The sequence below is a fragment of the Drosophila subobscura genome, chromosome E (assembly GCF_008121235.1).
Source record: "Drosophila subobscura isolate 14011-0131.10 chromosome E, UCBerk_Dsub_1.0, whole genome shotgun sequence".
NCBI classification, from domain to species: Eukaryota; Metazoa; Arthropoda; class Insecta; order Diptera; family Drosophilidae; genus Drosophila; species Drosophila subobscura.
Window position 1 is genome coordinate 16885521 of NC_048531.1, and position 12727 is coordinate 16898247.

At 49.9% G+C, this 12727-nt stretch overlaps 3 protein-coding genes across 9 annotated transcripts in view; 1 reads left to right on the forward strand and 2 right to left on the reverse strand.

Moving 5' to 3' along the window:
• The window catches only part of LOC117892686 (AF4/FMR2 family member lilli), a 64703-nt gene that overhangs the window by 12091 nt on the left and 39885 nt on the right, over positions 1 to 12727 (reverse strand). The gene's annotated exons all lie outside the window — the stretch shown is intronic.
• On the reverse strand, positions 10232 to 11122 carry LOC117892691. Its single transcript, XM_034799102.1, has one exon. The coding sequence runs from the start codon at positions 11030 to 11032 to the stop codon at positions 10298 to 10300; it is 735 nt and encodes a 244-aa protein (XP_034654993.1). The 5' UTR covers positions 11033 to 11122; the 3' UTR covers positions 10232 to 10297.
• On the forward strand, positions 11355 to 12307 carry LOC117892690. Its single transcript, XM_034799101.1, has one exon. It carries the CDS (start codon positions 11440 to 11442, stop codon positions 12208 to 12210), a length of 771 nt encoding a protein of 256 aa, XP_034654992.1. The 5' UTR covers positions 11355 to 11439; the 3' UTR covers positions 12211 to 12307.

Sequence of the window (12727 nt, forward strand, 5' to 3'; positions counted from 1 at the left end):
ACCCTCACTCTCCTTTTGTGTGTCGTTGTGTCTGAGCCTGTCCCAATTTTTGTACGTTTTTTTTCCCCGTTTACTCTATTTTCTTTTTTCCCACTTTTTATGCCTTTAATTTTGCTCTCCTCTGCTGCGCGCGCTCTCTCCCACTCTCCCACTCTCTGCCTCCCTCTCTGCTTGGTTGGGCATCTTTTTTATGGCTGAGCGTCGTTCGCCTGCTGCAGCTTTCTGACTGCTTGGTCGCTGGTCAGCCGCAGTTGTTCTTCTGGGGGCGACTCCTGACTGGACGCGGCCTCCGATGCGGGGCCACTGGTCACTTCTCTGGTCAAATAAATGCAATTTTAACCCACCCCCCGCCCCACCCGAACCATGGGCAGTGGAGTGCCTACATAAATCCAGAAACCTCTCAGACGCCAACCTGGACAGCGCCCATTCACCACCCACCACCCACCACCTCGCGGCTTGTTCTTGCTTTTCACTTTTGGCGGCACACTTGCTTTTTTTTCCGTTTCTCTGCGCCCCAAAAAATAAAAAGTAAAAGTTGTGCCACACACCCGCCCCCTCACAGCACAGCACCCCCTCACCAGCCTGCCCTGGTCAGCCTTTTGGGTCTGTGCAGGGGCGTCTGTCGAGGCATTTATTGCCGCAATATAGCCCCGGGGAGCTGATTCCTTTCCTGCCTCTTCCTCTCTCTCTCCCTCTCTCTCTCTCTCTCTCTCTCTCTCTCTCTTCGCTGCTCATTTGCATCAGTATTTTTAATTGGAATTGGCGCTGCAGATAGAGACGGACAACGTGTAGCAAAACAAGGCAGAGGGGCAGAGCATCAGCCTTAGAATCACTGACAATTGATGGCTAACTCTCTGGCAAAAAGTCGATTGATTTGATGGGAAAAATACTCCCAGAGATTCGCGGAAAGGAACTCGTTTGGAGCGGGAGAAATGTATTCCTTTGGGCAGTTGTAAAAGCAAGAGAAAAATCCAGTGATATAACTACAAAATCTAACACTTAAATTAGCTTTTAGCTGATGCTCCATCGATGGTGAGAAATTCTTCTGCTGCTGCGAAATTTTGTTCTAGCTCTTTGTTTATTTATAATTTCCGCGGCACTCCCTTGCCCCCACAGAGTTATTGATACTTCTTTCTGGCCCTTTCTCCTTTGACGTTGCATTCAAGTTTGCGCCTCATGCAACGCACCAGCACGGCACGGCACTTGGGAGGGAGTCCGCCGGCCGCCTGCATTCTTTAGCTACTTTTAACAACTCTTTCCACATACAGATATTCCCTTGTTTTTTAGTTTTTGTGCCAACAGCAACTACTACCCTCCCCTGCACCCCGTTATGCGCCTGCTCCATCCCTTTCTGCACTTTTCGTTTGCTGTTTGCCGGCTGCTGCGATGTGTCTTTGTTCCCTGGCCTTCTTATTGGTCGCCTCTGCCACTGCCTCTGCCGTTAGCTCTGTTATTCTTATTTTAGGCATACGTCGTGGCAGCACACACACACACACATGGAAGCTTCCCCACTTTTGTGGCATTTTTTGTACACTTTTGTTGCGAGGCAAACAGCCACGAATTCGGCTACGTCTCTGGCCCTACGCTCTTGCCCCACTACATTTCTCATTCGTTGCTGCTGCCTGCTGCCTGCTGTCGCTGTGTTTTCATCAAGAAAACGAACAAGTCGCAATTTTTTCGGCTCTCGCTGATTGGTTGCACCCCTCGGCACATGTGTGTGCCCCTGCCACAACTGCCGCTGCTGCTGCTGCTGCTGCGGCAAACAATAACATTTTTTGTTTTAGTCGTATGCCAACACACCCATTTTATTGTCTCCGCGTAGCTGAGGGTGGTAGCTGGGTGGCTGAGCATTGGAGCTGGGCCTTTGGCATATTTAATGGCAACAACAGAGAGGCAGAGGGCGAGCCACTCAGCTGCAGCTCCCCACGATGGGGCAGATTGTCTTTGTGAGATGATTGAATTGCGTGGCTGCTGGTATCCTGAATCCTGACAGTTGTGAAATTTGAGCCACATTTAAATGTATTTGTTGGAATTACTTTGGCACACAGTTTTTCGTGTTCTTTTGTACATTCTCTTCCCCCCAAAATGTAATTACTTTGCATAGTTGCAGCATGCCTCACGTAGCCCGTTGCCACACTTTCGTTATTAGCACTTTGAAATTAATATTCGTATTTTTCAATTACAACTGACACTTGTCCATGGCAGCCGAGCCGAGCCCAAAACTGGCACACAGAACAGCCACTGACACTGCGACTGCCTGTCCCCAGCCACTGCTTAGCCCTCCCTGCTGCCACACCCACTGCCAGAGCCTACCGACATTTGCTGCTGTTAGAAGACTCCGTTGTCATGCCCCGTGCCATCCCCAATGCTGAATGTAAAACGTCATTAGCGCTGACATAAATGAATAGCTGCATTTATTGCATTTGACACTGCCACAAACAGAGCGAGAGAGCGAGAGTGAAAGAGAGGGCAACAAGCTTTGCCTTGGCTTCCGTCTTAGTCAGGCAGTAATATTGCATTACCGTTAATAAAAGGCAAGTAGCCGCTGCCTGAATGCCACTTGTGTTGTGTGCCAGCTGAAGGGTAAGTTATCGATGGCACCGCGAATGTTACTCCGTGAATGAATGCATGAATGAATGAGTGAATGAATGAGTGAATGAGTGTTCTGCCAGAGTGTTCTTCTATGGGTTTATGGCAGCAGTTTCATTAAGGCCAACACTTGCATTCTGTGCACAGATTAGCATCATTTTGTGGATTATAAATACGCTCAGTGCTGCTCAGCCCAAGAACTGCAAAATTAACCCCATTCAAGTGGAAAATGAGCACAAGCACACCCTGCTGGGGTGGATCTGCCACCTCCTGCCCATCCACATGTCTCTCCACTCTGGTCAGACGTTGCCATGCCTGCCGTATGGAGAGACTGCCGACTGCCCAGTCCGGGGGGGTACGTGCAACTCGTATAACATTTCTAATTAAAATTTCGTACAGCCACCCCACCCGATGGAAGAAAGGTTATTAACATATTTAGCATAACCAGAGGAGGCTTGGGGGTGGAGCGGGTGTGTGTGTGTGTTATTTGTCCAAGCTGTTGGCCATTAGTTTTTGGCCATGCAATCGGGCAAGTTGTCCGAAAAAGTAAGTTGCCGGCCATCAGTAGAGGCGCTCGGAAAGGAAGGGGGAGGCACATAGACATACAAATGTGTGTGTACTGTGTGTGTGCGTGTATGGGTGCCAGCTCGGTGCCGGTGCCTAAGTAGCTGCGCTGTCTTCATTAAAAATTGTGCCCCATCCACACACACACACAGACGTGGCCCAACCCCAATGCACCCTTTGCTGGGGCCACCCCCAGACCCATTTGTAGCAACGGTAACGTTAGAAGTTGCACTGACTCGGGCTCTGGGCACTGCCTCTGTGCCTCAGCAGTGGCTGCTCTCTAACAACAACAAATCGGGCTTCATTCCTAATTTAAATGCAAATGAGATTCATTTGACGACGACGACGACGTCGTCCGGGCTGCAGCCATGGCCCTGCTGCTCTCCACTCGTGCACTTGGTCAATGCCACACACACACACACATACACCCGCACACACAAGGCACATTAACACAGAGGCAGACACATGAGTCTGTCTGCCGAGCGAAAGGAACTCCCAGCTCCCTGCTCTCCCTCTCTGTCTCTCCCTTTTGGGTTTTCTTTTGGGTGTGTGTGTGTGTGTGTGTGCGCCTCTACATTATGCAAGTAGCTTAAATGGCTACAAAATGCGTTGCTTTGGCGAGATTTGTAGCATACATTAGGGCCCGGCAGTGCGCTGCTGCTGCGGCAGTGCGATATGCAATTGCTGCCTACGTTTAGGCGCAAAACCTTAAGCTCAACAATGGCGGTGCATGTCTGACTGCCACTCGCTCTGCTCCTACCGTTTGCCTTTGCCACTCGCTCTGCTCTGCCCATGCCCCTCTGCCTCTCGCTCTCAGCGGGTGTCAGGTTTGTCTGCACTGCGAATATTCCTTGCTTTTTGGATTTCTTGATTAGTGCTGCTGGCTATGTGTGCGTGTGTGTGTGATAGCATTCGCTTTTAGGCTGCTCCTCGAGGTGGGCAATGAAAGGATTTTGAAACAGGAAAGACAGAGACACAGAGACCGCATGTAAAAGACTCATAATTGAGCTCACTTAAGCAATCCAATCACATCGTTATCAAAGTAAATACATGAATGCCCCACACCCCTTTATCCACTCTTGTACATAGAAGGTAAAAAAATACTTATTACTCATGCGCCACGTTGCACCGAGCACCAATCAATATGCAGGCCATCAAATATTTAAACTAAAACTACAAAATAACAAAAATGGCTACGAAAAACTTAACACACACAGGCACACACGAGCGAGACAACGATAGCGAGTAAGCAAGCAAGAGCAGGCGATACAGCAAGAGCGAGCGAGAGGGAGAGAGCCAGCACTGACAAAAGGATTTTAATTGAGTGCAATGGCATGTGAGTGAGAGAGAGATAGAGCAATGCAGAGCGAGACAGCCAATACGAGGGGAAGACAAGGACAAAATTGAAGCAACAACACAACACCCCACCCCACCCCACCATTCACTCGCTCACTCCAACGCCCACTCAACGTCTCCGTTTACAGGCAATTTTTGTGGTCAAAATGCATTTTGAAGTTATGCACACACACACACAAAAATGTATATATATCCTGTTGATTTTTGAAATTATCAAGTCTTAAAACACACACACACACACACACACATACACAGAACAACCCGCCTCCTCCTCCTCCTCCTCCTACTCCCACTTGCCATTTGTTTCTGACCGTTTTTTGCATGAATTATTAAATGCTATGTAATTTATTTGATTGTGTTTGTGCCAGTGTCGGCAGTGCAGTGCAGTGTGTGTGCAGCCAAGCAGTGTTTCTTCTCTGTGTGTGTGTGTGTGTGTGTGCTTGTTGGTATTTATTGCACTTAACTGCTTTGGGGTTACATGTAACAAGGCCTCCCCCCGGTCTGTCTAGAGACCCCCTCAACTGAGCCTTCGTCTGTGCCTGCGCCTCCTGCCTTCCCTTCGTATTGTTGAAATCTTATGCATTTGTCATGAATCTGAAATATTTTCGGTTCGTTTGGTTTCTGCTCCTGTCTGTGTGAGAGATGCGTTGCAGTTTTCGTATATTTTTGGGGTATGTCCATCAAGCCACGTAACAACTGCAGACACACACACACACAGCAACAGCTTTTTGTTGCCTCAAATTTATTGATCAATATTTCAGCTTAGGCGTTGGTCATTAGGAGCACTGGTGCAGCAGAGTGTTGATGGCAAGCAAAGTGCGTATACCCCCCAATAATCATCCAATATTCATGGCACAGCGGAGAATTCCTTGCGGTTGCTCGGCTGCAGCTTGAACTGCTGAATTTTCCAACAATCTAAGCTGCAATTTGAAATGTTAACGAGAGACAGCCCCGCACCACAGTCGAATATATCGATCGTGGGTATTTATAATGTATAATTCAGACTTCTCCGCTTGTAACTATTCACACCTGTATAATGTTTTGGCCATACCCAACCCCAACCGTATCCGTATCCGTGTTCCCCGCTTGCCTTTGGCAATCTAATTAACTGTCATTGTGTTAAAAAGACGCCAAACTGGCAACCAAAACTCGCGTCTACACCGCCTGCACTTCTGTGCCGTGCCCAGCCGTGCCCAGCCGTGCTTGTGGCCTGCCAGGTTGAACAATGACAGCAGCGGCAGCAGCGGGGCTGCGGGGCACTGACTTGCGGGGCTTGCGTGTCAGGCTCATTCCCCTCATTGCCCATCCGCGACATTGGTGGCGCGCTAACACTAATGCGTTGGCAATAACAAAGGCTGCACATGCCTGCCTGCTCCTCGCATATCCTCGCAGGTTCTTGGCAACTAATCAATAGAGCAAAATTTTACGTTTAATTAAAAATGTCTGCGTGTGTGAAAACCAAGGCAGGTGGCATGTGGCAGCCAGCGAGCCTGTCGGAATGGTAATTGCCATTGCTCAATGTGCAATTAGTTCAAGCAACTAACTTAAAACAGCAGCAACTTAGGCACAGGCAACGAAAAATCGTTTGCATCTTGCGATCTATGAGCACAGATCCTGATGCTGCCTGTATCCATAGAGACATTATAATTTATCGACATTGAAATGTTTTACATGCGGCTTTGGACTTGTCTCCCCCCACACACCACAGCCACTCCCCCACCCTCTGACTCCCAGCTTCCTTCGATTCCGTTTACCCATGCCCCGTGGGGCACACTAAAGACAAGTCCGAATGCTGCTGCCGAATGTAATTAGAAATCCTCAGCAAATATACACAGATTTCTACATATATGTACAGACATATGCTACATACATGTAGCATCTACATATGTATATACATATCTACATGTGTAATGGTTGGGTTGCTGCTGCTGCATTTGGTTTGATGTGCAAAATGAAGACATTTGAGTTTGTGGCTTGGGGTTTCGAGCACCACCTTAGGCTATAGATTTTCTTACCACACTCACACACATACACATTGCCAAGTACATAAGTACATACATACATATATGTATGTATATGTATGTAGCGGGGAGTTTGGGTCTATGTGGCACCTGCTTTTGGTCTTTGTCCGCCCGCTGGCCATGCAAAAGAGGGCAGGTGGCGGCATCTCAATATAAACTGCCTTCAACATTTAATTAGTGTGTTTTGCCCAGACCAAGAGACCAGTGTTCCATGTGTGTGTGTGCCTGTATGCAAATGTCGATGGGCGCAACTGTACATGCTCACACACATGCACTCTCTCGCTCTCTCTCTCTCTCTCTATTGCTCTCTCTCTCTCTTGCCCAAGACATTGACGTTTCGTTGGTTATGCAAATTCCATGCCAACACCTTTTCGGCCAAAGACTAAGACAAACTTAAGTGGGGAAATGTGTACCCATGTGTGTGTGTGTGTGTGGGGCCACTATAAAACCCCCCACCCCCTACCCACACACATATGTGTAGCACACACACTGCCATACAATTGCCTTTTATAATTAATTTTACAGTTAAGTGTATTTTCAAGCAAGTTAAATTTACGTAAATTCGAAAATTTTGAAAGGCCATTGCCTTGCCCACACACACCCACACACACACACACACAGGGACACACAGACACTCATAAGGGTTAAGTCGCTTGCAGGATGTGGAGCTTATGTCTGTGTGTGTGTGTGGCTGTGACTTGTGTCCTGAGACATTTGACTGCTTTTTGGGTTGGGGCGGGTGGTTTGGTCTAAGTCCTCGTCTTGGCTAGCACAAATTTTATTGAAATTGCCAGGCTCTGGGAGAGAGAGGGCTCTGGCTCTGGCTCTGGCCTGGGCAACACTTACATTATGCAATCTAATTATGTCCTGTGTTGCCTCGCATGTGTGTGTGTGTGTAAGACAAAATGGCGTCTCAGCTCTCAACTAAGATAAGTGGCAGTGGGGGGCAAGCCTCAAGTCATCTTGGGCTAAAGTTCCATGACAAGTTGCCGGCTGGACACAAAATGCACACAGAGGAATCGCCATCAAAGTTTTGTAAATATTAAATTGAAAAATAATTGCGAAACAACAGAAAAATCCAACATCTACGATCAATTTTGAGATCGAAAATATTCTCTTTGCAGCCGAAAAGGACTCTGCCCACATTCAATTATTTTGCTCTTCCGTTTTAATGGAAAATCCATTTGAAATTTTGCTCATTAATCTGCTGCGTTGTGCCTTCCACTAATGAAATCATTAAAATTGTTTAAAAGCAAATTTTGCCAAGGGGACAACAGCAATGGGGTCGTGGGGGGCGTGCGGGGTGTGGTGGCCATGCAAAATTTATGTGGCAACTAGAAACTATGTTTTGGCAACACACACGCACACACACACACACACACAGACTTGTACACCAGCTAGGGGTACACGACCAAAGGACATTGCCTTGAGCTGGGACCGAGACCGAGACCGAGGACGAGGACGAGGCCATGGACGCAAGAGGCACGAAGAAGAGGCAAGCAGACGGACAGACAGCAAAAGTTGCCAGTTGAAGGCAGCGGCAAATCCTTAGCAGAGACACAGAGAGCCACCCCCCGCTCTGACCAGAGCCGCACACCCACACCCACACCCACTCCCCCTGCCTGCCTGTCAGCCGCGTGTGCTACTTAAACCCTTGCCGTAAAACTATCCTCGAACAGGGAGGGGGCTGGGCTGGGCAGGAGCGGGCCTGTGGGTGGCCAGACATCGAAAACATGATTTTAGTGTTTCCAAATTTGAATTTTAAACAAGTCATAATATAATTTGGCCAAGCAGAGCAACAGTAAGCGGCGCAGCAGCAGCCATCCCTTATCCTTGGACCCAGCCACAGGCACAGGCACGGGCACGGGCACTACCACTTGGCCCTTGTCTGTGTCCACTTGCTGGGCTTTAATCCGGCTACCCCAGCCATGCCACTGGAGCCGATTCGATGCCTCCGCCCCCCCCAAAGCCCAAAAATCCCTTCGAGAAAATTAGTTCAAGCGGCTGGCCCGGTCCGGCCCCGTTTCGAGCTCTCATTTGGCTCCGCATCTTTGGCGTTTTTCTTGGCGCGGCCAAAAATGTGGAAATTTAAATTGGACACACACCAAAGGCTGTGTGTGTGTTGCAACTAAAGACGTAAACGGATATTAGCAGCAAATTAAGCTGCTGCCATAAGCCGCCCGCTCGCGGATCTACTTAGAGATGGTAAAAGTCTCTCGGCATCTTATAAATATTGCTTAAGGTTCGTCGAATGAAAATAGATTATCCCCTGCACTTTCTTTACTCCCTTTGCAGTCTCCTTGCAGTTTACCACCGACTAATCGATAGTCGGTAATCAGCAGCAGTGCCATCTCCAGCTGCAAATCCCAACCACTTCGCTTCGGGTTGCCGTCTTGGGCCACAGTCATCCAAGGGGACGCAGGATATCCATAGCTTAAATCATGTTGCTGTACGTATTGCTACATTTTAAATATGCTCCTTTGACCCGTCTCGCTCTCGATCCCAGCTCTCGCTCTCTGCGTGTTCAAGGGGTTTGTGCTGCAAGGAAGTTCACTTGGGGGGAGTGTGTGTGTGGGCATTTCTAGGGCGTTGTTATCGTCAACTTGGCTGGCATAGCATTTTCCATTCTAATTTCTAATTATTCTCCATGTGTGTGTGTGTGTGTGTGTCCGTGTGTGTGTCTGACCAACTAGCTGGGCGTGCAACCCACCCTTCTGTCCGTCCGTCTGTCTGTCTGCCTGTCTCTCTGTCTGTCTATGCGAATTAATTAAGTGTTTTCGTGCGCGGGCAAAATCCTTTTGCGGTTCAACTTTACTTCCCACTGCCCCTCGCACCGCTATTGGGTTGGGTTTTAGAACTTTTGAGGTTTAGCCAAGGCGCAGAGCCACCCCACATGTCGTTGGGTTTGGGCTTGGAGTTTGGGTTGGGTTTGGGGTGTGCGGAGAAAATCAATTATAAATTAAACATTTATTAAAGAAAGCGCACACATTGCCCGCAGGCAGGCAGGCAGGCAGGCAGGCGGCACTCTCCTTCTACCGATTCCTTCCTCTGCTTCAGCTTCTTCTGCATTTGCCTATGCAAATCAGCAGCGGCATAAATAATGCGACATCATTATTTAGGCTGAGCTCAGGCCTGGGCCAGCCATCTCGCTGCAGAACATTTTTGTCAGGCACAGCCAGTCGATCCTCAGCGCCGCGATCCCAGCCATCCAGCCATCCATCCAGCCAGCCATCCATCAATTATGTCTGCAGCTGAAAGCAACGATCCAGCTTCAGCTTTGTCTCATTTCGATTGTCTTCAGTCTACCCCTTCCCTGTTGCTTCCCTTTTGATTATGCAGTCAGGGGGGGAGTAGGGGAAGAGGTACATCAAACTCGAACTCGAACCCGAATAAATGTGACGGCCTGCTGGAATATGCTGATGGATGCGACTGGCAAGAGTATAACTGATTTGTGTGTACGCTCCTCTACACACAATCTGAATTGGTAATTTGCTATAAAGCGACTGTAATATGGCACGCAGTGCCGTCAGCCTCCACTTTGCATACTCATCCATGGATAGGTACACGGGAATATGTTTCTGCGAATCTACATGGCTAAGTGGGCTGCGCGGGCAGAAAGTTACAAATTTATACGCTGGGAGTCCGCAGAGTTGGTTGGAGGAGCGCTTCGAAGATCGCTGAGCATTTCAAACAAATAAATATATATTTGGTTTTACTTTTATTTTATATATTTAGTTGGGGCAACATTGGCTGGCATCGCTTCGATCTCACTTCCGTTTGGGCGGACAATCGCCCGGCGTCCTGCCCTGCCGCTCCAGCTTCGCCTGCACTTCATAGACCAAGCACATGGGCGGAGTGTCCCGGCAATTGCACTCGACTCTGGGCCTGCGGCGGGGCTTGGGTCGCCGGCACTCGGAGTACGCCGGATACGGCGCCTTCACCTTCACGCAGTCCGTTTTCACGCGCACAATTTGACAGCGCGCGGGATCCCGGACCGGCTTGCAGCCGGGACTCGCTATCTTGGGGCAGGCGCCCTCGGTGGGGCAGGGCTTGTCCTCGACGCACGCGTCCTTCACCTTGCGCTTGCGCCGCGCCACAGGCGGACGCTTGCCGCCCTCAAAGCAGCAGATCTTCTTCGGCTTGATCTGCAGGGGCGGACACTCCACCCAGGTGACTTGGTACTTGCGCTTCCGCTTGTCCGACTCCTTGTACAGGCACTCGTCGAAGCGCGGAAACGAGTCAATGCACTCGTTGATGCAGCACTCGTCTGGCATCTTGATCAAGTGATGAAACTGAAACTTGTCCTTCGCCTTCTTGTCGCTCTTCACGAAGTTTGTGTTGTCGCAGTCTCGGATTTTATTGCATCCATCATCCGCATCGGAGCACTTGGGTGTCGGCCGCGTGTCCTTGGCGTAGGGGCGTTGCGGGCTCCTCAAGATGCCAAAACATTTGCACCAATTTTGTGCCTGGGTGCTGCCAGCCGCACAGCGCCACAGAGACATTTTGTAAGTTGATTTCCAAATTTAATTTCGATAAATTTTGTACCTAAAGTTCCGAAAAAAGGCTCAACCCAAACCGAAATCGATGTCCCAGCAATGAAATCCCAAGCTAGACTGAAATTTCTATACCCAGCCCCAAGTCTGGTTAAAGCCCCTGTCCAGGCCTGCTCTGTGGCCCAAAAAATGTTCCTTTCTGGCCCTCAAATATTCAACAATTCCAAGTAGTCATTGAGTTGTCAGTCCGGTCCCAGAGCTTGTCCCTGACCCTGCCCTTTAGTCAGTCTCAAACCCGCTCTCGGCCTGGACATACACCAAAAATTTCGGTTCATTTTGGGATACAAATTCAGTTTAAATTTCTCGATCCTTTCGGCTGTGGAAACACAACAAAATTCAAAAAAAGACGTTCCAAAATGTTCCGACTTTTGAGGCACAGAACGCAGCAGTTGGCCAGGTGCGTGCAACGTGCCACGCCGCTGCGTCTGCCCGCGCGCAGCTTCGGGGATGACGACTGCAAGCCGGACGTGTGTGTGGACACGCCGGGGGAGACTCGCTGTGGCCCGCCATCGCTGCGCAAGCCCTGTGGCGAGACGCCCAAGAAGAAGGAGGCGCCAAAGGATCTGCCCAAGCCGAAGGCGCCGTTCAAGTCCATGTGGCATATGGATGGCTGTCCGCCGGTTGTCTGCGAACTGCCCGTGCGCTACGACGTCAAGTACTATCGGATATCGGACAAGGAGAAGCGCAGGTATCAGGTGACCTGGAACGAGTGCCCCCGCATGGTGGTGAAGCCGCGAAAGGTCTGCCTCCACCAGACGATGATCCGCCCGAAGCCCTGCCGCCGCAAGCGCAAGGTGAACCTCAAGGACGGTGGCCCAGCCATGCTGAATCCCATGGAGTGCCTGCCCAAGTCCGCCGATGACAAGTGCCGACGCATAACGATGCCCTGCTGCAAGCCGGCCCGTGTGCCGCCCAACTGCAAGTCCGCCTTCAAGGGGCTGTCCGACTGCAAGAAGCGTCGCGCGCCATACCCCAGCTTCTCCGAGTGCAAAAAGGACGAACTGCTCCAGCCACCGCCCACCGAGTGCAAGTGCCTCGAGAACCCAGCCATGTGCGAGACTTGGGCTGCACTCAGGCATCGCCTGTCCCTGGGCCGTGGGCCGGTCAAGAAGTGCGGCGAGCCCTAAGCCGAGGCCATCCATTGAGCGGGGACTTGAGACTGCGATTGAGATGCTGAGACTTTCCTTTTGAACTTTTGCTGAAATAAATGACCACTCAGCTTCATTGATTTGGCATTTAGTAGAGGTGGGAATGGGATAAGCAACAAATGTTGCATTTGAGTAGGAAACTGCTGGCGCTGGACGCTGTCTGGACGCTGTCTGGACGCCTCTTGCATGCCGCCGTCTGCTGCCAAAGAGTGCTGGAAACTACGTCCCGGAACCAGCCAAAACCCAGGGCAATCCCAAGAAGGATTGCGATTGCTGGCAGTTGGACGGTTGACTTTCCGCTGATCAATTGACTCTCTCGAACCCATTTCACCTGGAAAAGTGACTCTCCCGTAGTCCCGGAACTTGGAAAACTCTGTCAAAATTGAAAATCACAATCAGCAGCAAAATTCTGAATACATTTTCGGCCCACAACAAAATGCTCAAGTCGATGCTCAGACTGCAGCCCAAGCTGCAACCCAACCAGTGCAGGCAGCGC

Bases quoted from the DNA above. Each gene is read 5' to 3' on its own strand.
- LOC117892691 (XM_034799102.1), bottom strand. From the start codon at position 11,032: ATGTCTCTGTGGCGCTGTGCGGCTGGCAGCACCCAGGCACAAAATTGG.
- LOC117892690 (XM_034799101.1), top strand. From the start codon at position 11,440: ATGTTCCGACTTTTGAGGCACAGAACGCAGCAGTTGGCCAGGTGCGTG.